The 27,496-nt window shown below is 41.7% G+C and overlaps 1 protein-coding gene and 1 long non-coding RNA gene across 2 annotated transcripts in view; one reads left to right on the plus strand and one right to left on the minus strand.

Annotated features, from left to right (window-relative positions):
• Yeti (yeti) overlaps positions 1-27,207 on the plus strand; it is a 65,751-nt gene extending 38,544 nt beyond the window's left edge. Inside the window, exons 6-7 of the mRNA XM_086969086.1 lie at positions 19,353-19,417; positions 27,052-27,207. Coding sequence (XP_086825212.1) covers positions 19,353-19,417; positions 27,052-27,192 — 206 coding nt within the window. The 3' untranslated portion in view covers positions 27,193-27,207. The remainder of the gene's footprint in view (positions 1-19,352; positions 19,418-27,051) is intronic.
• Positions 1,417-4,826, minus strand: LOC147753205 (uncharacterized). Its single transcript, XR_015311901.1, has 2 exons — positions 4,745-4,826; positions 1,417-3,335 (listed from the first exon to the last, which is right to left on the minus strand). It is a non-coding gene; the product is annotated as an uncharacterized LOC147753205 (long non-coding RNA).
• Positions 27,208-27,496: the final 289 nt, after the last annotated feature.

Consider the following 27,496-nt stretch of genomic DNA (forward strand, 5'->3'; position numbering starts at 1 on the left):
ACTAGGTAAAGGGAAGAACAGACCCTCCCCTTACCGGGGCCAGAACACTTGTGCCCCTGACACTGCTGACCGGCCACGACTGCTATGTCCCGCCTTGCCCCCTTAGCACAGAATTATTATTTCCGCGGAGGATTGCCTAACCATGGGACGTCTTTGTTTCGAGTACGGGCGGCTATCGAAACAAAGGTTCTTTTACGCTGCACGTCGTCGATCGATTTTTAGGGGCTAAACTTCAATACGGCTAGTTAATAATTGCTAGGGACCAAACGTAGCAAGTGGGTATGCCTTCGATGGTCGTGCTGGCAGCAGTAACGACGGATGAAGGTATTTCGCTAATCAACTCCGCTTGTCGCTCGGCGTAGACGGCTGGGTGTCCGTTTGTGCTTCTATGGAACTCAGAATATTTTGAGTTCGGCGAAACGTGTGCTTATTAATTATACCCGATCATTTAAACATCTTGATAACTCAGGGATGTCAACGAAGTAAATCGACGAGTGCGCTAACTTATCGTTCCAGTTCCTCATCCCGTGACAAAACAATCGCTAGAGAAGTTGACTATTGTGGTTAGAAAGTTTGATACTTCCATCTAGTTATATTAGGTGCTATTACTGTTGTGTGAAAATATACGTACGCCCTTTGGCCGCTGGTTAAACTCGTACAGCTTTTTAAAGTGCGCTTCGCGAAGTAGATCTCCAAATGTTTTTAATAATTAATTAATACTCGAATTGGTCATTTGAGTCAGGATTTAGGAGCGGCGGCGAGGAATGGGAAGAAATCTTTCTTGATCGAGCCGGTCCTGTGACGTGAGAATGAAGTTTGAAATACGGCAATTGAAAACATTTGCCGCTAACGAAATCTGACAATACGCGTGAGTAACACATGCACCTTGCCCCTTTGTATAGAGAACATAGGTTGAATGAGATCAATGTTGTTGTGTTATAAAATGGGTCGTTTTGATTGTTTCATCTTAGGGATTAGTACACACCGGTAGAAGCATAAGATGAAACCCTTCGGCGATTCGTTCCACCTAAATGATTCGCAGCACGTCGAAGCAGTAGAAACAGGTTCGCTCCTTTCAGCTACGTAGCCCTGGATTGTATTCTTTAATACAGACAAAATAATAGCGAAGTATGGATCTTATGACCCTACGGAGCGGGAACTGAACCTCAACATGGCGGACAGCGGAATTTTGCTTCGTACTGTGAACGTAAATGGGTATGTTCCGTCAACTTGTGTCCACAAATACAAGCTAATTAGAACTCAGGACGTCACCTATCTTAGAATGCCTGCTTCCATAGCTCAAAGTTAAATACTGTGAAGGTCAAACTAGGTCAGAGAAGCTGTGTGTACGGTGCGATTTGTCGTTGGCAATGTGTAGACCAGTTTGCGCCAGTTGGTCAACTATACGCTTCGAAATGCCGAGCCAGTTTTATTCGCATTTATTTACAGTTTATGGTCACGATTGAAATATCTTCGAAGTATCGAGCACGCTTCGATATCGCTTTTATTCGAGGTATCTAATAATGTTTCTATCCTATAAAGCATTTTGATAGAGACCCTTAGCCTACTCCACCGTTTCTAGATATCACGAATATACATACTAGTGTCTCGAACCTGCTGCACCCTCATTACTCGTACCGCGTTCACACCGCACAGAAAGGACCCCCTATTCTCGGCGATTTTCCCCACTTGTCTAAATACGCTTCAAGTGAACCAGCAATTGACAAACTAACACAGGGATCATCTTCTTTTTGATTCTCGTTTCCTATCTAAATTATATTCTCTACATCCTCGCTAGCACAAGCCGCTTCCTACACCGGTAGGGAATTCACGGGTCAGCCAAGCGCTCAGTAGTACGCTCGACCTTGCGACAAGTGAAGGGTACGCACGTGCTCGTCCAATGCATGTAGGCGATGAAGTTTTATGTTACGATCGTTGCTTATTTAATCACATTAGTCAAAATAATAGAAAGAAATGGTTCAAGCTTCACGTCAGAAAGGATAGCATTTTTCTACTGATGCTCTACGCCACGGATAATCGTCTTCATTACAAGATTCACACTCCCCTACATCCAGTGCTTAATAAGCTCCCATTTTACCACCGCTAGCGCAACCCTAAGACCAGCGGTGCTGTTGAGCTACAACACGCAGCTTTCACTTCTGCCTCTTTGACATATATCGTTGAAAACATAATTTCTTTTTTTCACCACTCTAGACAGGTTATCTGGCCTGCTAGTATCATTTGCGTTTTGGCGCGTCAACAGATCTATCGCTCTCAGCAGACAAATTGTTCTCCCTCAGGTTTTGCCCTTTTTGTAAACATACTTCGTCGTATGTGGGTCCACGTCATTGTGTGTCGTGGGATAGGACGTGTTCGCGTATTAAACTTAGGGCAGGTAAAATGGTATAGACGAAGAGACATTTAGTTTCGTTCCGGAAAGAGCCAGCTGCCTGAAGTAATGGTTAGCGGCTTAAGTAGCGGACGTAAAACACGAAGAAACATGTAAAGTTCGTAGCGCCCCTGTGTGTCATCATTCTCGTCTCAAGAGCTCAAGAGAGCTTAAGAAGCGCTTTTACCTTTTGCTCTCGCCGGCTCGTCCTCCAAGAGATCGCATGTCAATAGCTGAAATTAATTGCTACGCTGAACTCCTTACTGGAACATAGGTCCCAGTGAGAAACGGCTGGGCTGATATTTGAATTCGGTTTTCGGCTGAATTTCAATTTTGTCTAGTAGTAATAGCAGTATATATTTATTGAAGGAACATGGAAGGGATAATATTATGTGCTGGTGTACTTGTCTGGTTGCTCCGAGTGCTGCTTTCTAGAAATGGCGAGGTTCTGAAGGTTATTTGTGCTTCTGATGAGAAAACCGTCACACGGCCATGCTTCACAGAGGTCAGTACGCGGACGAGTTTGAGTTGGTCGACGTTGGGCAAATACGTTACGTTAGAAAATATATTACAGGTTTAACACCACAGGCTGCTATAAAGATTGATACATAATACACATTTTTAGTTTCCCGCTTCGATCAGCAAAACGAATCCAAAGCAACCCAGAACTGTGCTTGACATTTTCTAGGTATCCTTCATTGATGGGTGTGACCTGCATTAGAAGTGAAACAACGAAGACAACTATTGACATCTACTAGTACAAGCTGGGTTCGGCATTTTCCTAGACCTATAATTTTCCAGCCCATAGCGAATGTCATGAGCACTACTTCATGCCTTGCACCGAAGATGTCATTATGCTATAATTAGCATCGTACGAGGTCGCTTAGTTAGCTGTAAAAAAGCAGGGCCTTTTTGTCATCACGTGTCTGTCTCTCGCTCGTCTCTCCTGCAACAATATACAAACAACATTTGCGAATTGGGGTAGCTGCGATATCAAATGCTTCCTAAGAAAACTGTTCTAATGTTGGACATCTATCTGGGTCGGAAGTCTTGCTTGTCGATACTTCCCAGCAGTACAAGGCTAATGTATATTGTTGTCATTATGATTTGTAGATGATGACCAATGGTGCTCTTTTACGTAGCAATTAATTGCTAGCGTCACTACTTGCTAGTGTATAGCCAAGCAAAAACATGTCGACATATGAGAAATAATCATCAGCCAAATGACCCAGCAGCGTCATTTTGTATATGTTATTACCGGCCGATGTCCCATCAAAAGCGGAACGGCCCTTGCAGCAAGTTCCTCGAGACGACATTTGAGCTAGCTACCATAGTTGAAATGAGAGTACTCAGGAATCGAAAGAAGTTCTTCGATAATTTCAAACAAACGACTACTGGAGTAGCAGAAGGTGAACGATAGAATATCGTTCCCCTAACGTTACCTTCTAATCCCGATTCTTCGAAAATTATTTAACCGATTTCATTAAGAAAGGCTCGTAAATATCGTACCGTACAACTCCGTATATCGACGCAAGTGCTTGACGCAATTACAACCAAGTAATGAAAGGCAAGCTATTTGCGGATCGTGCGTCATACGTAGAGCCTTTTATCGTTTTACAAACTCACAAATGGACGACGTCAAGCTTTAGTCCGTTGTACGTACACAAAAAGGCGCCACCCGCACGTAGTTAATGCAGCCTAATGGGCAAGTCAATGTGTGTAGTAACGAAGATGGGCCACGTTTAGCCATAAGACTGTCTATCACCGGTCTGCATTTCACCGATTTTTGGGCAACCATGCCATACGCTGATTGCGTCTTCACACAAGGCTGACCAAAGGCCTAAGAGTTAAAACAGTAGTTCTGTCTTTGTAGACAGAACTCTTGACTCGCAAACCTCAACATTCCTCTAGGACCGTACAATTAGCCTATTATAGAACTCCGGCTCCTGTTTACGCTGTCCCTTTACCTAGACTCGCCAGCGTCAGCGCTGACCCAGCCTCGACAGTTCTGCATATCGATTCCGTACCGTCATCCTTGACTTAGAATATGTTGATCACTAATGGACTTTAGATGTTAATAGTCACATGCGCGCAAACCTGGCTCTGTCTGTAATCGTTCGTGCGCCCGTTCGAAACGCCTTTCCGCATGTATCGACGTTGCTGCCTTTGTTATAGTTGTTATTCCACATGATATTGCCATAGATATACATAGGGTATAATCGAAACGCAGTATACGCTGAATCAGCAAAGCCTTAGCAAGGTGGGCTTTAACGGGCGCCGAAACGTCAAAACAACGTATTCCGTGTCAGCGTGAATTGCATTACGGCCTTACGCCGATGACGACGCCAAACCTACCGGGCGCCTGCGGGGGCAAACACACCGACAAGCAACATTGAAACAGCAACTAAACGACAGAACCGAAGCAGTCGCGAGCTTCACTGCATACTGTGTGCTATTTGTTCTTGAGCAGAAATTTAAAAACCTAAAGTTATTGTAGTCTTTGGTGAACCGACCAACTAACCTGAGCAAAAACATTTGACTAACGGCTAGGTTATCGAAAAGACACGGTATATGCAATTTGAGACGTTGTTAACTAGGTTAGAGAAACGAAGTCTCGCAGAAGGATTCGCAGTTTGAACGAGCTTATTCAGTTGTCGTCATTCGGCAAAATATCGGTATATCTTAGAAATTCAGAAGTTGGATAGCTAGCAAGGGGATTTTAAATGGAATAGGAATCCTGAGATCCGAGTCACGAAGCGTCCATCTGAACTCGGAAGTCGTAACTAGTATATTGAAGGACCGCATGCTATTGTAGGTCGGACAAAACCCTGCCAATGAATGATGAACAGTACCTCCTTTCAAAACTCTATTGCCCACTCGTAATAGGTGCTTGAGTTTAGTCAAGACTAGATAGTCATTCAGATGTCTTATTACTAATAATATATTACAGACGTTTGTTTTTGGATAACTTTGAAACCAAGCGCATCATCACCCGTCGATGTTTGTCATATCGGCAGTAGCTATGTTAGTAGAAGAAAGACAGGATGACCTCGACCCAGAGCGCAACCTTGACGGAGGTATCGATGGTGCTGGCGTCGTCACCGAGTGCAGAGTGAAATGTGTTATTACCCTCGGTCCCAGCTGCGGTGCGGAACGTAATACTCAGCTTGGTAGTAAACTGGTTTAAACATGATGCTACGTACCACGTAAGAACTTTCTGTGTGAACTTAAACAAAATGAATCGTTGGCAGATTGCACGGTTCACGCAGTGATCGTTCCCGAAATCTAACATCAAGTACAACAATTCACTGACCTTAATGCCATAGAAACACAGACGGTATTTATATGTGAAGCAGCGTTTGCATCTGGTTTGAAAATCGACGGCCTTAAGGGAGCTGGAATGACCTATTTTAAACAATTTGCTTTTAACGGGCGCAGGTTTGAACAGTTCAGTATGGTCGACATGCGGGTTTTTCGTTGCTTAAGCAATTACATTCGTTACTGCACTATCTTGAGCACGAAAGAGCGCCATTTCAATTGTGTTCCCCCAACTGGATCAGTCGTAAACAATTGTCTCATAAAAAAAACACACGCAAACATTTCTCAGCTTTGTTTAGCATGGAAGTTTGTCTGACGCAGCTTGCAAACAGGTCGATGGGAGGAACTTTAATCCGATGGCTTCGAAAGCTTTGATAGCAGCCGCTTCTCATTTTTACTAGCGGATCCGCTTTTCGTACCAACCAACATCGTCTTGTGTTCGGCATAAAATTAAAAGAAAGGGCCCTTTATCATTATTCATTAGCCTGGCGAAGTCAAAAGCAATATATATAATCTCCTTGACAGCTAATGGAGAGGAGATTCTTGTAAACCTGTGTAAAATACATGGGGAGGACTGAGACGTGTACGCGGAATAGCTTGCTATTTCTATTTACCATCTATCAATTACCGCCGATTTTAATTCAGAATCGGTTAAATTAATAGGCAGAAACATGGACCTACGTATTTTTGCCTGTGAGTTTTGATCAGTATCACAATTCTCTGTTCGTCTTTCGAACCTGGTGCTTCGATCAACTCCTGATAACGAAATTTATTTCTTATAAATCTCCGATTTCAATCCAATTTTTGCTACGTTCAGCCGAACAAATTCCACGAGCTCACACCTTTACTGTTGCATATTCCAATAATGCGATGACTTCAAACGGCTGAGGGAGTTGACAACAACGTTTAGCTGAGAGATCCTCGAAGGCATAAAAAACCGTTTTAGGAATTCTGGTAGACTAATTACGATGTCCGACGATGATGGTGATTATAATGCCAGATTTTTTTCAAACTTGCCCGAATTGGTTTTATTTTGGGAGGTCCACTTTTATGTAGTCGCCTGGTCAGTTTCAGCTCGCTTGCTTCTACGTGGAGTCAGGTAACGGTCTGCGGAGGAGAAGGGGGGAGGGGTAATAAATTTATTTTACACCTTTAAGTAAAACGCTTAATATATTTTACGTTTCGCTTAGCCGTCGTGACTAAAAAATAAGAGAATGTACATAAATCCGTGAAAGCAAGAATGCTATATCTTCTGAAAAAGTTCGTTAAAATTGCACTGAAAGCCACACAGCCAAACCTTAAGCAAAGAAAAAATACGAATGACTATGGGACTGATAGGAGCGACAAAACATTCACCGTTGCATTGTACGTGACCTAAAAGCAAGGAGTCTGATTATACAACGAGGCGATATCTTTGGGTCAAACAAAGTTTTTTACGGTACAGAAAATTGCTAACTCGATTATTTGCTTTATCACTTGGTCGTTAGTTAAAAACGGCCGTGTATAGACAAAAATTGTATGGAAGTATATACAGTAAATTTGGCGTTCTTCCCCAGCCTCTATTATCGTTCTGCTTACCTAGATGCATCTTATCTAAAAAAAAAGCTTTTACCTTGTTGACGAGTAAAATTGTAAATCATTTCACAACTGTCTTCAATATAGGGTATATCGACGATGGTTTTTCGGGGAGATCCGGCTACAGTTTATTCGGGTACTCTTCAATGCCGAATAAGGCGTTTTTCAAGCAGCCATTTTGGGCTGGCATTTCAATCTATCTAGTTACGAGATGTCTTTCCAATGGCTTAATGATTCGTCTTAACTTCAGATCTGAAATTTTGGGTAAAGCCGGATTCATCTTACTTGCATGTACGCTGATATTCTCCGTGTCCCTCAATATTCTAGGAGCATCTCTGCTTAATGGTTCCATGCCCACGTTAATCGATACGTGTTGAGAGAAAGCCTCACTTATGCTGAAACGGTTTCCACCTTCAAGAACTCACCGGAGCTTCTTCCTTATACCTTAATTGCTCTGAGCGTCACGGACAACTCATTTCCATAGACATGTTCCATCACAACTGAAACCAGCGCTTTCCATTTCTTTGAAAAGCTAGCCAAAGGGATGTTTCGATGGAGATTGACTATAGTTCCTTGGTAGTCTGAACTAAGTAAAGCCTTAATATGCAACAGCGTCAGACGTCCTTCTACTGACGGAAGTCAACCCATTCTGTAGTTTCTTATCGATATACCTATAACGGAATTATCCAATAGCTTTAAAAAGCTCATACTTGGTGTGCTATTTTCCTTAACGAGATACATACCCCCCTCCCCTCTCTATGAGGGTACTAGAATCAACGTTTATGAGAAAAGCAACGGGGTTAACAATGTCCACTCTAGAAGCAGGAGCACCAACCTGTCTACCATGACCGCTTGGCCTGTTAAAACGAACATACGTTTTTTTTTTCGAATTTATACTATTGTTCTGCCAAGGCGAGGGGTTACCTTGGCATCTGCGTTCATATTTAAATAATTGAATAAAAAATAATTGAGTTATTTTGTGAATCTAAATTTTGTCTTTTGACTGTACCAGTTGATATTTTATATTCTGTCACATGACCCTAAAAGTGTCGTATATTAATAAATGGCTCATTGATTGGATTGTTTTGGAAATGTCGAGCATTTCTCTCTATATAGATTTCGAGATGGAGAACCCAGCGAGGAACAATGCTTCCTAACACTATCCTAAGCAGATGTTACTAGAAGATTATTGTACTCTCATTTTATTATGTCTTCTTTCGCGTAATGCTTTGACTCTGTTCCACTACCCGCGCTTAAAAAGCGACAAAGCAATCCAAAGTTTGATTAATTTTAAACTAGTTTAAAAAAATCTCACCGAACTTGGATCACTGGACCTGGTGATTGGATTATAAGCAGACCGTTTATTTTTCAAGAGTTGATTCAGAAATGTTCACAATATTAAATCAATGAATGGATAAATATTAACCGTCTTAGATTTAGCCAGTATCTCCACAAATAAAAGTTTCATTCCGCAGATAACCCCGACGACTAAATAAAGACTTTGCCTTAAATAAATAGTTGAATAACATGCAGTTAAACTGGTGTTTTTCTTCGGTAGTGCCCGTCGCGTATAATAAAATTACTATTATATGCTTTCCATTGGCCGTCTGACGGCCTCAAAAAAGGCTTGTCCAAATGATGAAAATCTGGTTGTTCGAAAGAACTGACAAGCGTGTATATCTTGCCTGACGAAGCTGGCCCGCGCAGTTCTCCCTGATTCGTCGCAGACATCGCTCAGTCTATCTGATACCGACTCGTTTCTTCAATTTCTCAAGGATCCTTTTTCGCTGCTTCTATACCGGTGCTGCTAGACTTCAGGAGCCCTTTGATAAGAATCCTGATAAGAAAATTCGGAATGCGCTTACCCCTTAATTAGCTAGGAAGGGATCACAGAAGGGTGTGGCTTTCCTCAAAGACTTGATTTGAATTGCCTGGACTCCCGTTGTCCACATCCGATCGATTACGTTTGGCAGCCTTGCACGGTATAACTTGAACTTTGTAACTTCTAGGATTCTAGGAACGAGTACGCAATGCTTTACGTGGTAATTATTATTACGATGAAAGTGACCATTGTTCTCATAATAGTTATTATTGGCATTGTTATTAGTATTCAGATTGAATGAGGGGAAGTGGTTCGCATCCACTGGTAAATGTTTACCGGTTGTACATAAGATATGGCAATATTTGATTATGTGTGAACATGGCTATACAATGACGACATGTCAACACCGAAATTTCCGCCTTGTGTTAATAGCAATAACATGACAAGGTGTCAGACGCGTGCTCGAGACGTTGGATCCAGGCTACCGTTTCGAAAGATTGGCTTTCAGTAGTGTAAAATTCATCCTGACCTATAAGCGAAGCTAAACGAACTTACTGAGGTATTTACGCCAGCACATACCAACGAAATGAGGTAGGTTTTCATGATGCGTATCTCGTTCGAAGCTACCGACCCTAGTTTTTTTTTACTCATTCAAAATCGCAGGTGGTATTCATCGAAAACCTTCGACATTCGACGCCGAGTGCCCCAAACACCGGGGCAATATGTATTGTGTTACCGCAATGAGAACTTTCCCTCATAGCCGCAGCGCAGTTCAAATATTGTGTATACGTGAAGCTGCGTTCCCAGGCGCTGTAACAAGATCCTAATATACACCCTAACAAGACGAGTTCCATCAACAATGTACCATACATTAGTTAGTTTATAATTGATTATGTTTTATATCAAGTCATCAGAAAATATACTAAAAGGAAGTAGTTTAGGGATGTGGCTAGGTAAACAGTCCTGATTTATTACGTGTGTGATCCTGACGTGTTCGTAAATTCATTCATATCTTTAACTGCAGCCTCCTCTTCAAAATAACAGTTTACTCGTACCTCTCCGTACGAGCTTGGGACGAAGACGTATTCTTTTTGCCAGTACAGCGAAGATACCTTCAAAGGCCTTCAAAGCTAATCGATATTATGCGCACATCTGTCCGATTGCCCGGCAAAAACGTTATTGGCTGCTACGCCGTGGTGCAAAACACTCGACAAAAGGGATACAGTGACTGTCGTAATTAAATCGTCCAATGTTATTAGGCTTGGATTCAGTCATCTTGTATACGTTGTGCGTCCGTTGACAAACATGGTAATCGATTATATATATAATAGATTAGTATAGCCTAACGACCTCTATCGAAGAAAACTGATTTCCAGAGACACTTCGCGGACCTCTCCGATTCTAAAATCTTATCGAAAACTTCACACACCTTTGCACTTCATTCTTGAATTTAATCATTTTCGTAATTCGCACGCATCGTATAGCTATCTACCACTGGCATAGCTCAAAGGAAGCAAAAGGTTGTTGGATTTTAAATATATATTCAAATAGTGTCGCTTATTTCAAGACCTACAGGTTAAAAGGAGAGCATTTTAGGGAGAAGTCTGCTGAAAGCAAAGGCGACAACCTTCGCTTTACAGGTTTACCTCAGCTTGCGGTATTAAAGCTGAAGTTTGATGTCCTATGAGATACGTTGTTTTCCTAAAATCATTTCCCCTTGTTTTCTGTTTTTAGGTAAGCATCCCTATCTGGCTATGTATTTAGACTTAATAAGCACAAATTACCCGAAACGCTGACGTTCGAAACATTTTCATGTGTTTTTTTTTTCACAAAAACGTCTAAGGGTCTAATTACTAGAGTAAAACTGAAATGGATGAATAAAAACAGAATACATTCGATTAATTATATCGTTATTGTTATTAAATTATAGCCACTCTACTACGTGCAACTTTGGGGCGCAGTGAAGGTTCGTTTGTCGATAAATACAACCACTGATAAAAAAACGTGCACATGTTTGCTCTCGATCACACTATGCACGTATGTCAAATTATCACACAAAGGTCAATGCTGTTATTGTAAAAAAATGTAACATAGCTAAATAGCAGCATTAATACTACAGTTCGGTAGTTAATTTTAATATGCGTACGTGTGTTTACGGTCGACTTTTGGATGCTTCCACCAGCTGAATCAGTAGGTTACCGAAGATGATAAACTTCAGAACACAAGACGCTTTTACGGTCACAGTAGGACGTGAGGCAAAGCGGGCAATGTAGCATATTGCAAGCAATCCAAGTTTGAGCTTTGCAACCTCACAGTTTGATTGCCTTTGGACTATCATCCGACTATTGGGATTCGTTGCCAGCGGCGCGCAGTTCGTTGCCGAAGTTAATTAAAATTACTTATATATTAATAAATATACTTTTATTAATGTAACGGTATAGCTGTCTACAGGCGTGCTTAGACCGTTGAGAACGTGCCCTGTGTACGTTATCGTGGCTTTTGTGAATGATAATAATCCAGCTAAGAATAATTAAGAAGTGTTCTATCGTCCTTTTGCACGTATTCGTTTACTGTTCATAAATAACTAAGTCCACGTTTGCTAAGGTGATGACCCTTTATACCATATATTATTGCCCGTTCATGCTCATAACTCGATACGGCCGTAATAGGTCAACCTCTGGCGTATAATGCATAGACCGCGGTCAATATGTGTTCGACACTGCTGTTCCGAGCGCGAAAATTTGTCTTGTCTACTCGTGGCCCTGACATAGACAGCGGGAAAACAGCGTTCAGTTTCAATTAATTCGTTTCAAAGGCACATTTGTCCTAGAAGCCCCACTCAAATCAGACGGGCTCGCCTTTAAGGCAAAACTGTACAGTCAGAGGGATTTTAAGTGGAACTCAACGCAACGATGTGTGGAACGTCTTTATGCAACGTGAATATAAACCGTGTCTGCAGTTATAATCATATGCGGTTGTGTACAAACGGAATTAGATTATAAGCCCCAATGGTCCGCTTAGTACCACATCAGGGACGCTTAAATGAGGTAGCTCAACAAGCGTAATTTTATGAATCGTGACCGCTAATCGCCTCCTCCAACAACACTTTCTTTTCGTGGACTTCCTTTAACGTGCTCTGTTATTGACTCCTGGGTGACTTTTTGACAATTAGCTGTGCAGTAACTGCCGCGTTTGTTCTACTAATTGCAGATAGCTAGTAAGGGTTTCATTTAAAGAAAAATATTGTTCTTTTCTGCACAAGTATGCACAGATTTAGTCAGTTCCATGTTGAAGTCCATACGAACTTGTGCTTTAGGGACTGTACACAACTAACGAATGCGTAAAAACTGTGTGACGCACATAGGAAGCTGTGCTCTCGGCAGTCATTGATTCATTGGTTCAAGAAAGCGGCGAGCATATAAATGAATAAGTGAGAATAAGAAGTTCCTGCAGTGGTTCTGCAAAAAGAGCTGCAATTCGTCAAAATTCCGAAATCATCAGAAATGCCTTTTTTTCCATTTTTATGCATTTTCAAGCTCTTAAATTGAATCCTAATCCCTATCGTGTGTCTTCTGCGTTGCCTGGCTAGGATTATCTTAAATTATCCGGAAACCACAGGCAGATTGGGCCGAACATAGACCTTCGATGTTGGGTTGGCCGGGATTTTGGTAGAAGCTCATGCCGCACAGAATCTTTGAACAATAGCTTAACATTCACTTATATTGCTAATTTGAATGTTCTGTTTTTTCATCACGATTTGCGACTTCATTCTAGAGGAAAAATATCTTATTTAAATACCAAAAACAGCGGACGCCCGTTATGATAAAAGGCCAGAATTTATTCTATTGAATTCCGAGCACCTTCTATGCATTGCCGTTGACAGTCTGCTCGTCTACTTGACCATCGGGCCGGTCTTTGTTTTCGTTTCATCTCACATTGGCTGAAGGCCGTTTCGAATCCAAAAAGCGAGACCAATTAGATGTTCGTTACGTCCAATCTGCAATACCGATGTGCTACCGAAATACAGATAACGGTTAACGTTCTGCCGTGTCGTGCGGCGTCTTGTGCATGATCAGTGCGCATAGCTATCTACAATGAAGATGACGATACGTTCAACGTCTAACTGTAATGTCACAATATTTAACCCAGCGCTCTTTTATTTGAGATATCATTAAGATAGCTATATATCATATATCTGAGAAATCACGGTGCCTAAGTCCTACGCCTCCGAAGACAGACGCACGGAGATAGGTCTAAAGGCTGAAAACGATCCCTGTGAAGCAAACCCAGTACTGACTAAGGAACGACAGACGCACTCCTCCACCTAATGCTGATCATTAATGTCTAGCTAGTGGCTGGAATCATCGAACTGTCGCGCCGACTTGACCGTTGGCCATGACACCTGTGTGTCTCGCGATAGCAAAAGCATCGCTAGTAGTCGCAATGGTAGCACATAGTAATCAGCTTTGACCGTCCGTCAAAACCACAAGACCACAGCTGTCTAAAGCAAAATATTAAACACAGTTCGCCGGTTACAAGCTGGCCTCATCCGACCATGTCGTCCGTTTTCAACGTTCCTCGGTATTAACTTCAGCCGATGGCACGCACGTACGCATGCGGCTTGAATAGTATAATTCGTTACAATTAAAGATGTTCATAAATACACCGAGACTAATTAGATATTAACCTGACGAATTACGGGTCTGTGATGATCGCTATTGCAAAATACCTGTCCTTCAGCAAAAAAGCCTTAACACGAAGCTTACAAGCAGTGTCAGTCACTTGAATCTGATAGAATCGTTAATGGTGCTATCGGGCGGAACACTCGAAACATTTAACTATTTTGCTGAGGGCCTAAACAAGAGTTTGAAGCTTCGCTCCTCACACTGTCATTAAGCTTCGGATCGTCGCTGAGAATGTACCAACAACGTACTTCGCTTATGTACTATAGTGCCATAAATAGTTACCTCAAAATTCTGAAAATAACGCCATCACGAATATCACAATCGTCATTATCCAGAAACGTGCAGCAGGCGCGAGTTCAGTGACATCGCGTTGATTCAAAGGCAAAGAGTAGAAGTTTTTGCCTTGGCCGACCTTTGGCTGTCAGAAATGCCTCATAATTTCGGCTCTTGAAAATCCTGGTAATCGGTCACGGAAGTTGTAAAGTGCGCGGTTTCCGCCTCTTAGCTAGATATTTTTCACAAGCGACCTTCCAACTGCCATTGGTGACATTATTCCTCCCCTAGGGAACAGTTCTCCTTTCTTGGTCAGGCCTCTGCCTACCTGACAACGTGTCAGGTCCAGGCCGTCATTTCGTGCGAACGTTCATATACTCTATATCATTTCGGCATGCAATTCAGTGGTCTTCAAACTACACAGCGTATGAGATAATATTAAGCATGGCATCAACGTTTACGAGATCGACACTCTTCAGAACATGTTACATGTTAAATATACAGCTAAGCTCGATATCAAGGCATGTACGTGCACGCATGTAAAAATATTTTATCGGCTAAATAATATATTTCCTCTTTTTTTTTGGTTAAGTAAGCCGCCTCGATAAATAATAATATACTCATATTCTTCGTGCGACACAGAGCATCAAAAGAAAAAGCAGCAGAAGCATGGAATTGATTCGTTGCCACATTGCGAGCTTTAACATGTTTTGGTTTGAAGACGGACCTAACTGTCCTCCTTACATACCCCCATGCTTAGATTGTCAGTCCCCAGGTGGCTAGTAATTTTTTGTACCATCGCGGAGGGATCAACGACGTGTTTTGATGTGTATGGTTTAGCAGGGGTTTCTCCTACCTTTTTAATGTTATAGAGATTAGTTTCTTTAAATAACCGTATCGTTGAGGAAGCTTCGTTTCTATTGCTGAACACATTCCTTGTGTGAGCTATATAGACTATTTAACCGGGGGGGAACTAAACTGATAAAGAACATTGCACGACCCGATGAGGTTGTCTAGTGCAGCTCAGCACATGGCACCTGCAATAGTATAACCGCGAACTACAGAGAAAAGCTACGATCGGATGAGACGAAACATTTCATTCATCATGGACCATGTTTGCACAGCCTTGAAATTTTATCACACTGCTATGGAAATTTACTTCATGACTAATCCTGCTGCTAGATACATAAAACTAACTTTAATCAACTTATTAAGAATAAGAATTTTGAAGCATGTGATGCAGACGGCGGAACGAAGACATAGTAGGTCCTTCTGACGAATCACAGTACTAAGTGCAGCTTAACCCGTGCCTTATGCCAAGTCAAATTGAGGTTGATCAAGGTCCGCATGAATGTAAAAAAAAAACAAGGTAAAATATTGGAGATCTAAAAATGAAGACTTTCTAGATAAGGCCTTTGACCGTTCGGTCACCACTTCTTGTTACTGTTCGAGAAAGTCATAATATTGAATACGGTATACAGATAGAAAGACACACGTTATAAGCAAAATATCTTAAGGGTCGATATAAAATTAGCACCTAGGCACGTTTCGTGCGCGCCCTAAAACCGTCCACGGGACGCAGATCATCAATGAAATCGCCGCAGATCTCGCGTGGTGTAGTCAAGGATACAGTGATACAAAGAGTGCACACAGATGTATTGTGTGGGCAACGATGAATTGTGCGTATTATGTGTACAGATACATCGGGCGTTGCCTCGCTGAGTTCGCGTTGGGCCAATTGTATTGTATCTAACGTTCAGCGTAGCAAAACTTGCTCCATAGATATCTGTCCTTGCGTAGATCAATCTATTTCAGCGCTTTAGGTGGCTCTCCACTCAATGAAGAAAAAACGTCGACTGATTCGTGGACATTCAAGTCGAAACACCCTGGCGAAATACAAGCTCGCTCTTACGACAAAAAAAGATGTTGACAAAGTCGCGATTTACCTAACGGTGGCTACGAACCGATGTTTTCAGCATTGTCCGTTTCCTACATCATCCTGTTTAGTGAAGCATTGTGTCAGTTTGTATGATTTTTACAAAATGGCGCGGTGGTGGAAGTAAAAATACTCTATTTTCAGATTATCGCTCGAATCTCGGCCCTTTTTCGTCACAACATTTTTCCGTGGCTGTTCAGCCGGTTCATTCTGCTTCCGGGACTTGCATAAAAGCCAAGGGAATATGGCGCTCTTAGCGCCTCAGTTCATGGCAAAAAACGCTAGCTTATATACACTTGTAAGCTGCGATCTATCGCTTTCTCCGTTTGCATATTATCAATATGTGGACACGTGTGTGTGCTCGTCTATGTACCTTGTTATGGCTGCCAATGCTTTCCAAGCACGGAAAAGTCGGATTTAGCTGTAGGTCTTGCCACATTTCGGATAACTCCGGGGGTGTTTCTTAAGGAATTTGCAAAACGGACGATTCGGTATTCTTGTATTCCCGCCCCTCGAGCCGCGCGCCTTTGAAAGATAGACTAGCATAGTGCTAATTTTCAGCGAACAATCGCGGGGACCGCCGAGGCCAAAGGTAGCAGTAGATTTGGTGACCCATTATAAATCTCTGTTTTTCGGCTAACTCCTCCCGGACTTGCCCACTTTAATTAATTTCTCATTGTGACAAATGCACTGTGCGTCAAATGGCTGGGATGTCTGGAACGGTTCGTTATATTTAATGCAACCGACACCAATGCTAGATCTCGATGACACTAAGGAATGGCAGACAGCCTAACTGAGCTAGGTTGGTCGGTTGTCGCTATGTCATATTACTCACCTACTTCGTGAAGCTCGTAACCTCAACTCCATCCGTTGTCCACTCGCGGTTAAGAGTTGTTGTCATTGGCGTCGATTTGTGTGTGTAATAGCGCTGAAAGCAGTGGTGTCGAAGTTCAATACAGATATCATTGTTCCTTGGATTCCTTTTGTGACCCGCCTGTCTATCTAGCTTGAGTTTAACTAGTAGCTCGCGTCCCCCAACGCTACTTATGGTTTCCTTGGAGATTGAAGTCGGAAGGTAAGTGATGACAACAGTGTTCTCGGTGGAAGCCGCCCGTTGCCGAAAATAGTTACCCGTTGCTAGAGTTCGGCAGCGTCGGCAATATGACTAGTAGCTTCGACAGAAAATGCTCGCTGTTACCGAAAACACATGCATCTGAGCCTACAATCAGTACGTCTATATTATAAGGCCATTTTGTTCCGCCTAGAGATATCCATGAGAAGATCACAACAATAGAACCAGCCCAGGCGAAGAAACTTCAAAAACACAGAAAACGCACGGAAACACAACGCTGCGACGAAATGTATTGGCGCTGTGAGCGTTCGCGGCACTTCGAGCGTCAAGAGATTACACGTTTAACGACGCTGACTTCCACGCACTCAAATATTTATAGCTGGACAAAAATATACTTGTTACAAATTCATAGAAATACACATATTAACGAGCAGCATAATAACGAGCAAGGGTTGTTTACGAACTAGCACTTAGTTTTCGTATTGGCTGGTAGAAATCAACGTCATTTCACTCAGCGTAACGGGTATTTTTTTAGCACATGAAAAGTAAAATGTTCATAGGGGCTTGATGTAATAGCCACTTGTATTTAGTCAGCTGTTGTTAATATAAAGTTAAATTTATAACTTCGATCCGTGTTTTGTTGTTTCGAAGCGCGTTTAGGACTTCTTTTGAAAGAGCCCGACTAAGCCACGGGACTAAATTCGGCCCGGTCCTTGCTTGGTATTGTCGCCGAGCTCATAGGCCGACTGAGTTCGTTCGAAGAGCTCGGTCACGCTTACGACGGCGCCACTGTAGTGAATGCCCTTTCTCATTGGGGGTACTCCACCGTCGTCAGAGATATGTCCCTCCAAGTATTTCACTCACGAGGTTCACACAAGACCCCTTTTACCGGGAAAGAACCCCAACAGAAGTTTCACAGGCCTTGCTAGCTTCTGAGTGGCACATTGCCAGCTGTCCTGAAGCCTCAACATTTAATATCATGATGAATTTAGCGTTTGACTGCTCTACTATTAGTCATTGGACTAATATCTTCAATGTCATCCGTTCAATATCATCTTTATTGAAAGCTTTTAACATCCAGTTATAGGACAGATATGGAGACCTTTCTTCTATATATTGTAGTTTAGCGAATTTTTTTCTCGCACACTCCATCATAGGATCCATTGTCCAATTTAACATATCATATATATAAATATATATATATATATATTTATATATATTATATACACATATATATATATATATATATGTGTATGTTGATTTCAGGTTTTAATTTTATCAAGCTTTCAGAATTTCTTAACAATAGACGGTGAGAAATTCGTGTTTTCTTATTATAAAATTTCAAAATGTGGGTCGATACGGGACAGTTAAATATTCCCTTTGCCCTTCATCGAACTTTTGCTCTATAAGGAGGAAGCAAAGTTTCCGGCTCGTTCATCTTTCAAGGCTTCACGTGTCTTACAGTTATATAGTAAAAGGCATTTGACAGCGATATTATATGGCCAGCCTGGGGGCTATTGTCTTTCGAGCACAAACGAAAGCACAGTCCGTTGTTGCTTTTAAATAGAGAACTGGAAACAATCAAGTGGTCCCAGATCCTAACTGAGACGCATATATGTCTATATTTTCAAGATCAACTATGTACAACAGATGTAGCTACTCTTGAATGAAGTTAGGATAATTTCATTTACGTAACGCATCACTCGAACAGAACAGTAGCGTTACATTGCAGACAAACACTAGTATGAAGCAGAATTCACCATGAATAGGAAGATGATGAGGAACGGTTGTAGACATTCATACCGTTCTTCATTAATTTTTGTGCAGAATGCAGCGTAAAAAAAATATGGTAGTACCCGAGCGATTCAGAATCTAGTTTCGCACCGCGCAGCAAAACCCAATGTGGATTTAGGCTGGACGAATCATACCCTTCAACCTGCATAACGTGACAATAAATAATCGCATAGGGCACCGTCCTGTTTAGCCTTTTTGACGGAGGGACTCGTTCTTCTTTAGCTTTACTGAATGACTGACATATACGCACTTCGACATAGATATCTTCAGTTCTCAATTAATTAATATTATATTATTAAAAATAAATTTTAATTAAAAATAACCATGTAGGCTGTATAACAAATAAAATCTTGGACGAGTATACTAATATGTGCGATTCTTTTCTCAAGTTGTATTCAGCAGCAGGTGGCCTAAAACCACCTACTAGCATCACCTATAGATATACATATTCATATTTTCTCTTAAAGAACTTCTATAACACTCCACAGGTCCTCAACTCGATGAGCTGCAGCTGTCTGGGTGCCTAGCGAGGTGTGGGGAGGATCTCCTCCAGGTAAGATCAAACGTCCTTTGACTATCAAATAAAACACTGGTGCTAAATCGACATTTTTTTTTTTGCCTGATCCTGTAGTTTTGAATGAGTAAGTAACAGGTTCATTTGCATCTGGGGAGTCAGTTTTGTAACGTCAGAATGTTCGCATTCGCTAAGCCTAACTGCGGTAGAAAATACGAGACACGACAGCACAAACGCTGGCCACCAAATATAATACATGTAAATGGCAAAGCTAAAACGTTTGAAGTTATCCGGACAAAATGCAAGTTGAACATGTTGAAAACTGAACGTTACTTACTTGATACGATCTGCCTGCACGGGTTATAACAAGCGTTGTAGAGAAGCGGGTCTTTGTACCCGCTTGAATAAAGTGGAATATTTTAGAAGACATAAAGAAGGAAACGACTGGATTTCCAGTGCCCTTTGTTGATGTACCATGGGGCATTTGAGTTGAGTCCTATTTACGCGAATTACCAATATGGCATCTAACATAATTCGATAGAAATCCGGTTTGGTTATGTTAGAATCTCTTTCACGTGTTTTCGATAGAAACTCCTCTTGAATAATAGCTTAGCGATGGACATCAGGATCATCAAGTCGGCAGTCGGTCCGAAGTCAGAAAGGTATACAAATTGTATATGTACATACGTTTAAACAGCTAAACCTCGCTCCTCAAAGTTAGGGGATAGCAGGTACGCCAATGATATACGCTACATGGTAAGTGTGATGAAGTGAGGAAACAACTATCTTAAAAATCGAAACGCAGCAACAGCAGCGGCTGCTACGCCTTATCGCCGTATATTACCAGCTATCAAACGAGAAAGAAAAGTTTCTATAAGACTATCTGGGAAAAAATCGAACCTTGTTCATCTCCCAAATGATTGAATCACCTCTAAACACTCTGTAAATACAGGGTAAAGAGTCATGATAAATAGTAGTGCTGCAAATAGCTAGAGTTCGCTAACTCTAGACACCTTTGTTCATGATACCGCGATGAAAAAATGACTGAATTGGCACAACTTATTATAAACAGTAGTTACTTTCCAGTCGATTGTTCTGTTTGACTATCGTGGAAGCAATCGAGCAAATACACGCGAGCCTTAATCGATTTCGAAGCTCGACTTGTAAAAAGCCTCTGGTGGCAATTAGTCCTAATGGCTTATTCCGACTGAGGACACCTAGTTCTCTCTATGTTTCAACGAAACAGAAGTAATAGCAGCATAGACTATGCCAGAACACCACTTCGTACGACAACGATGATCCAGCACGTAGGTGGCAGCTAATAAATGAATACGGTGAAAACTGCCCATATATACGCCAGTGTATATATATGTGGTGACATAAGCGTCATTTAACAGCATCTTTATATTAAATATCCGTACGTACAAAGTATATACGATATCATTTTATCAAGCGATGTTTAGGTTATCAAAAAACACTATCTAGCAACGATGTGTTTACGTGTAGAATATGTTTCAACATAGCTAAATAGCTAGTTTTCTCTATTGATACTATGATGCTTTAATTCAACCGTTTCATGCATATCCACAACTAAAGTCATCCAAGATCAAATTAAGCTGTAGCAATTGTATAGATGCGTTTTTCGTGCTTTAAGCCAGACGCAAGCCATATGTAGAAAAGTTGTCTACCGGACGTGATCCTTCTGTACGCGTCTGTGCCTCGTCCCATATCTAAGCATATCTATTATATTTGTGTACCATCGGACGTCTATGTATGAATTCGCCTGCAAGCCCCTTTTCGCTTCGCGGCTTATCTGCTAAACCGCGTCATTTTTCTGCGAGATGACGAAGAACATCGCTGTTTATCCCACAATCAGAAACAACAGCCATGGCGTGCCAGAAAGAAATCTTCATAATAGTAGTTCTAGGCAAGCAGCAGTCCGGTTCGCGCCAGACCCTATGCTTGCGGTATTGTCTGTAGCTCTACGGCCATCTGCTCGGCGTCTGGCCGTTGTACGAGCATTAGCTTCATCTCATCCATCGGCTTTGACCTTTATTCGGTCCGAGTTCTCTATGTAGCAGCAGCGGTAGAAGCACCATTATAATATATTATATCCCTGAACAGGTAAGCAGGATTACGACGGAATCATACAGCTGGTTGCGCTATACATCCGATAGGTAGCGTTACACAAGCACTTTTTTCTGTTTTCGCCTTCCTCATTGATTCTTAACGCTTGGTGTCGCTGTTATCACTTGTCGATTGGAAAGTTCTGTGGATGCAATATTCGGACCTCAGTCTTCAGCGCAATATTTCTACGAAGCTATCGACAGATTTTCGCTGTTAACGAGGGCTTTCGCGCACCACAGGAGTGACATTTATAGTAACTTCGTTTGAGTCGGGTAGCGGCATCCGTCCCGGCAACGAAATTGCCGATGGTCGCATGCAGCGGACCTGAGCTTGGACATGCCATTTGCCACTGTTCTTTAGAATCGCTTCTGAACTATCCAGGTATCGTGCGACAGGTGAACGGGATCTAAATTCAAGGTCGGCGAATGCCGTTTGGCTATTGGGGGCGCAAAGATAGTAAAAAAAAATTCAGGGAAGTCTTTTCATTTTTCCGTAGTCACTACACAAGCAAACACAAACATATATCACCCAAAGCCCTGCTCAAGCTTCTCAAATCGCAAACTACTTATCAAGATCTCACAAATCCATACCTGTGTCGAGGCATCAGCGGTAAATGAGGGTCTCATAAAGGAACGGCTAGGCGACGTCATGACTCGTTCGGCAGCTAAATGACCACGGTAAGAAAATAGCGAATTGCCTGAACGGAAAATGGGCTATCGGTCTGTAACATCCAGAATCAGTACATATAACGTACGGCATCAGCTCGCTCGTTAAGAGTTCACGGCATTGCGGCAGTTAGACGTTCGTCACTTAAAGATTTTTTTAACTACGGACGCACACGGTGAGGCCTGACACCGGTCGTGCAGAGTGGGACGCTCAAATTATTATGTATGTCGTTTGATGTTCTTATAATATAATATGATTATATTTTCTGTGGCCAAAAGTACCTCATAAGGCAAGAACAGTCATCTCAAAAGTGTTGGAAGGACATCCGTATTGTACAGTTATATTAGAAAGTCAGACTATGACAAAGCCATAGAAACTAGATTTTTCGACCTTAGAGCTATAAATACCGACGACGTAAACGTTTAAGTCATTCTTTGCGCATCATATCGAAGTAGTTAATTTACTACTTGATTCCTTCATATCTGCTTGCTCAGTTCCTTGAAACGGTAAGGACAGCTTTTGTCCTGAGTCGGAAATTTCCCATACAGCCACATTTGCGTTCGTAATTTACAGTGTTACCATACTGTAGGGAATATAAAATTATACTATTTTAAATAATATTACCATCTAATATTGAATATCCAATAAATAATATCAACTGTTAAGCCTTCTACGAAGCTTAGGGGCACGTGAGGTGGTCGAGGCTCGAATGCGGCGGTAAATATAGTTTTTTTTTGAGCGAGTAGCAGTTCTACACAGTGCTCAATACAGAATCGGGCTTTAAGTTCAAAACCTTTATTTAGTATTAGACAAAGGATAGCCATGCTTGATAATCGCACTACCGGACGTATAGTTTGAAACCGCAGTATTTTATCCACCTAGGTGTTTAAGATATCGTGTCTCTATGATGACCCCGCGTATTTCTACGAACTAAGAAAATTTATCGGGCCAAAACTATAAACAAATGGAAACCAATGTAGGTATTTTTTTGTTGTCCTAATGTCAGGCTTCTCTTGCGTCTGGAGACAGCTTGCTGAGTGTCTATTCAATTGCTGATCTAGTCACGCAGACCGGGCGCCTACGAGAACAATGATGACTTTTTTCATACCTGCGACCACCGCAAGAGTGGCCCATTTACATTATTGAACCAGGCAGCCTTGAACATCCGTTTGATCGCGATATCCCGTTGATATTCGGGAGAAAAAACTTGATCGGCCACATACACACGCCCGTCCATACATATATATATATATATATGTAAACACTCAGATGTGTAGCACGCATATGCTAATTCAATTATATGGCCGATGAACATTTTGTTGTCAGGTTCGGTGCACTAATCTTCCCTTCATCAACTCCACATCACCAAAAAGAAATGACAGCAAAAACGACCATTGTGATAAGAAGTTGTATTATTATTATCGTTATCAGTACAAAATGGGCTATGAAAAATGTTTATGCTGCCAGAAGTAGCATCTCCGCAACGGCCACAGACCAGATGCTCCAAACAGTCGAAAGTCAAAGGACAAACCACACGATCCATAGTTTTTAACCAGTTCAACTCGTTTTACAATGAGCCCACTAACATGCCAAGATATCACATTGGATCGCTAGTAGTTTGTCGGGCTTAACAATTAAATAGAGGACCGATAAAGATACAGACAACACATATTTGCCTACAGGGCACAACTGTAGACGGGTACTAGCTGATATAACAATAAAAAAAAAAACAAAGCCATGATTCACAGCTCAGCTGCGCAAGCAACGATTCATTTGCCATAACGTGCCCAATGAAAATCAAAATGCTGCATTGAAAAATTGTCACAACGGACAATCGTCGTCTTAGATTATTTCTTGGAGTGGGAAGATGTTGATCGTTTACTTTTGCTCAAGTTGATCTGCTCACGTTAGTGATTATGGCGTTCGTTCCGTTTGTGGGTCTGGAGCATGATAGGGTCTATGGCAGTAGTTGGGTGTTACAGCGTCTGAAGTTCATGTCGTACGGCTCAGTGGGTATTGGCAAGTTGCTTACTCTAAGGAAGCTTTCTTGCGTCTAATTATTTTTCAGAATAAGACATAACGCGTAGATCGAACATCATTAGTACGTCGTGATCAAATAGACCGTCTTCTGCTACAGCGGATAACAGAGATGTTAAGTAGAATTAACCGTGCTCGCGTAATGTTTAATAGATGAACCACGTTAACCTTGTAGCATCAAATGCGCTCAAGTCCCCCTAAACCCAGAAGCGAAAAGGGTAGCTTGGAAAGTTGACGTTCTTCAATGTAGTTCGATGAACAGGAGAGATCCATTATTTTATCATCCACGAGATATCATGGCACTTTTTTGTACTTTGTATGCATGATCTATGTGATATTCTTACTTCTGTAATTCCACAGAGGCATTGGCCTCACATAGGGGGCTTTTTTCCACCCATACAACGAACCGCTATTTCCTTCACGCGAACTTCATCTAGGAAGAACTAGACACACCAACGGGTTACTATACACATACCACCTGTTCTTAAACAAAAAGTCCACCTTGTAACAGAAAGCCAAGTTTAAAGAACTGCTGTAGCTCGAAGGTTCCACCGTTCGATACTACCACAAGTGACAGCGACGAAGAACGCTCAGTTAGACGCTGGCGAATAAAGTGCCATATGCATATATGTTAGTCTTTGTGCGCACCGTACTAGCCAACCCGTGTGTTGCGGTCGCTCCTCTTTGCCGTCACCACCAGCGTAATCTAGCTTACCTGCTTCGCGGCCACAGTGGCGATGATGATGTCTGAAAACAATGGGATAATCCTCACCGATAGGCAGTCAGCATCGAAGCGAAGGGCCTCAAATATACGATGCAGACAATAGCGAATGTCCGCTGACTCATGACTCAACCCGCTGCTTAGTCTTGTCACACATACGGAGCTAAGCTGACCACCCTACAGCCATGGGAGCTCTCTATATATTATAGCTATCAGTGGGATCATTTTTTATCGATCAATCTTTACTGGCTAATGCTGGTTGAGTTGGTAGAAGACAGCGAACGGTCGGCATCCTGCTGGTGCTGCTACAAGCTGCGCAGAGGTATCCTGACAGAGCGCTGCGTATCGGTACGTTTTTTCGACGATACGAAATACATTTACGAAAAGGGTAGTCAGTCGTTGTTGTTGTTGTGGGCCTCGTCTTTGGGCCTAGGCAAGATTTATGGAAAATGACTGCGAAGGGGGACGACGCTTTTTTGTCTTCCAGTTACTACTATGGGATTGGTAGCCAATGGACTTACGCAATGCAGCAGTCACAATCGACACTTTAAGATCGTACGTACATATGGACAGTGGGGGATTTATGAGGTTTTTTTTCTCTAAATTCTTGAATTTCGCTTCTGCTCTCGAAAAGTAACGGTTACAGAAGCGCATTGACGCGATTGGGCTCTCCAGTGTTAACTGACTCATACGTTAACTAATGTTCTGACCATCGATTCGATCCGACGGCCATTAACGGATTCCACCCTAGTCCAACTTGCATTGCCTGCTCGATAGCTTGAGCAGTTTCTATTGGAGAATCTGCACTTGACGATAATATGACGATACACAATAGTTGGATATAGCCAGCTGCGGTAAAATTAAAAAATGACCCTTCTAGATATCACAGTATGTCCTACACTATGCTCTTTCCGCTAACATCTGTATGCTTTATATATATTACTGAAATTTAGTAGGTTATTTGTATATCTTCCCGCTATAAATTAGGTTGATGATTAGGTTTTTGAACGAATAAAAAAACAAACTTTCTCTGTTTTGGTAACTAGAGCGGTAGAACTGTAATGTTTGCAAAAGCGTTGAAAATTGATGGAACCGATCGAAGAGCATGTTGGCAAACGAATGAGTTGTAATTGAAAAATGAGGTAGATGCAAAAGTAACTCGCGACTAGAAAAACGTTTCATTTGTAAAGCGACGCCATCTACACACAACGTAACAGAATAATAGCATTGTCAACGAAAGGCGTTTCTCTGAGCAGAAAACGCTCGGCTGATAGTGATAGATTGCCGCTCTCTTCGAAAAACGCCGGAAATTAGCTCGTTTATTCGTTAATTATACGTTCCCAAAGATATATTTTATATTGAGCTTGATAATTTCGACCATTGTTCGACATGCACCAGCAGATTAATCGCAGCGGGAGGACGACATGGCTACTGCAATAGGCCACAACTTAACTTCACTGTAACATGAATTAGATTCTTTAATAGTGGAACAGGCTAATGAAAAATCTGCAACAGGCTATTAGGGTCCTAGTGGGAGATCGGTACAAGCGAAGTGGGTAACTATAATGTTGTTGTCTCCCTAATTAGACCTGGCTTGCTAGGTTAGTCGAACGAATTAAAAACAAAATAAAATGATGATGACAATCATTGTTATTAGTATGTTTTTTCATTGATTTGTTACATTCTGATGTGGACCATATGCTCTTAGGCGTAACGCACGAAGCTTCCAAAAAACAACCCGTAAAAAGTGGGCCCGAGGATGAAATGAACTTTTTTGCACGTCGTGACATGTTTTGATTTTATATATGCTCATTATTGAAATAAAACATCTTGGTATCCGCGGCAGTATCCTTGGATGCATTTGGCATACACGGTTACAAGAGCTCCTTCCAATTCGATTTCTTATTTCACTAAGAGATACCCTTATATAATATGAGACGTTATCGATTGCGACCTGTTTCCAGAGAGCGCCAGTAGAACGAAAGGCAACTGTCATAAGGTTCAAAGGACTAGCAGGACGAACGAGTAGAGTCAAAAAACTAACTACTACTAATGGACTATTTAAACCTAGTTGCAGAAAAACAAGCGATTGAGTTACAGGATTCAAAATGTTTTCTTACAGGCCAAACAACGCCGACATGCTAAACGAAACGGATCGGTATGGCGGTCAGAAGGCGAGTTCGCTTTTGCAGTCCTATCTGTGCAATGCGTTCATGCTACCAAAAGAGTAAGAGTAAATAAAGCGAAGTTAACGGGCAAGTAAATTGCCATACAGTAGACGCAAACAAAGCAAAATCAATTACGTTTGTCAGTACAAAAGCCTTCTAGACTCTTCATGTATCGTGCACCGCATCATGCAAGCTTTATGTTGCTTGGAAGTATAGGTAATATTTACTATGCCAAGATTATCTCCATGATTATTTCCAACGGCAGAAGAATTCAATCTGGAAAAGATCGTGTTTCGCGATGACGTCCGATTTCAGATTTGTAAACAACAACAAAGTGGCTAGAACCAAGACACAACCTAATCCGCGTGTGTTACATGAAATTCTACTCCCCCGGTGACT

Source organism: Varroa jacobsoni, unplaced genomic scaffold, assembly GCF_002532875.2.
Source record: "Varroa jacobsoni isolate VJ856 unplaced genomic scaffold, vjacob_1.0 scaffold_657, whole genome shotgun sequence".
Lineage (NCBI taxonomy): Eukaryota > Metazoa > Arthropoda > Arachnida > Mesostigmata > Varroidae > Varroa > Varroa jacobsoni.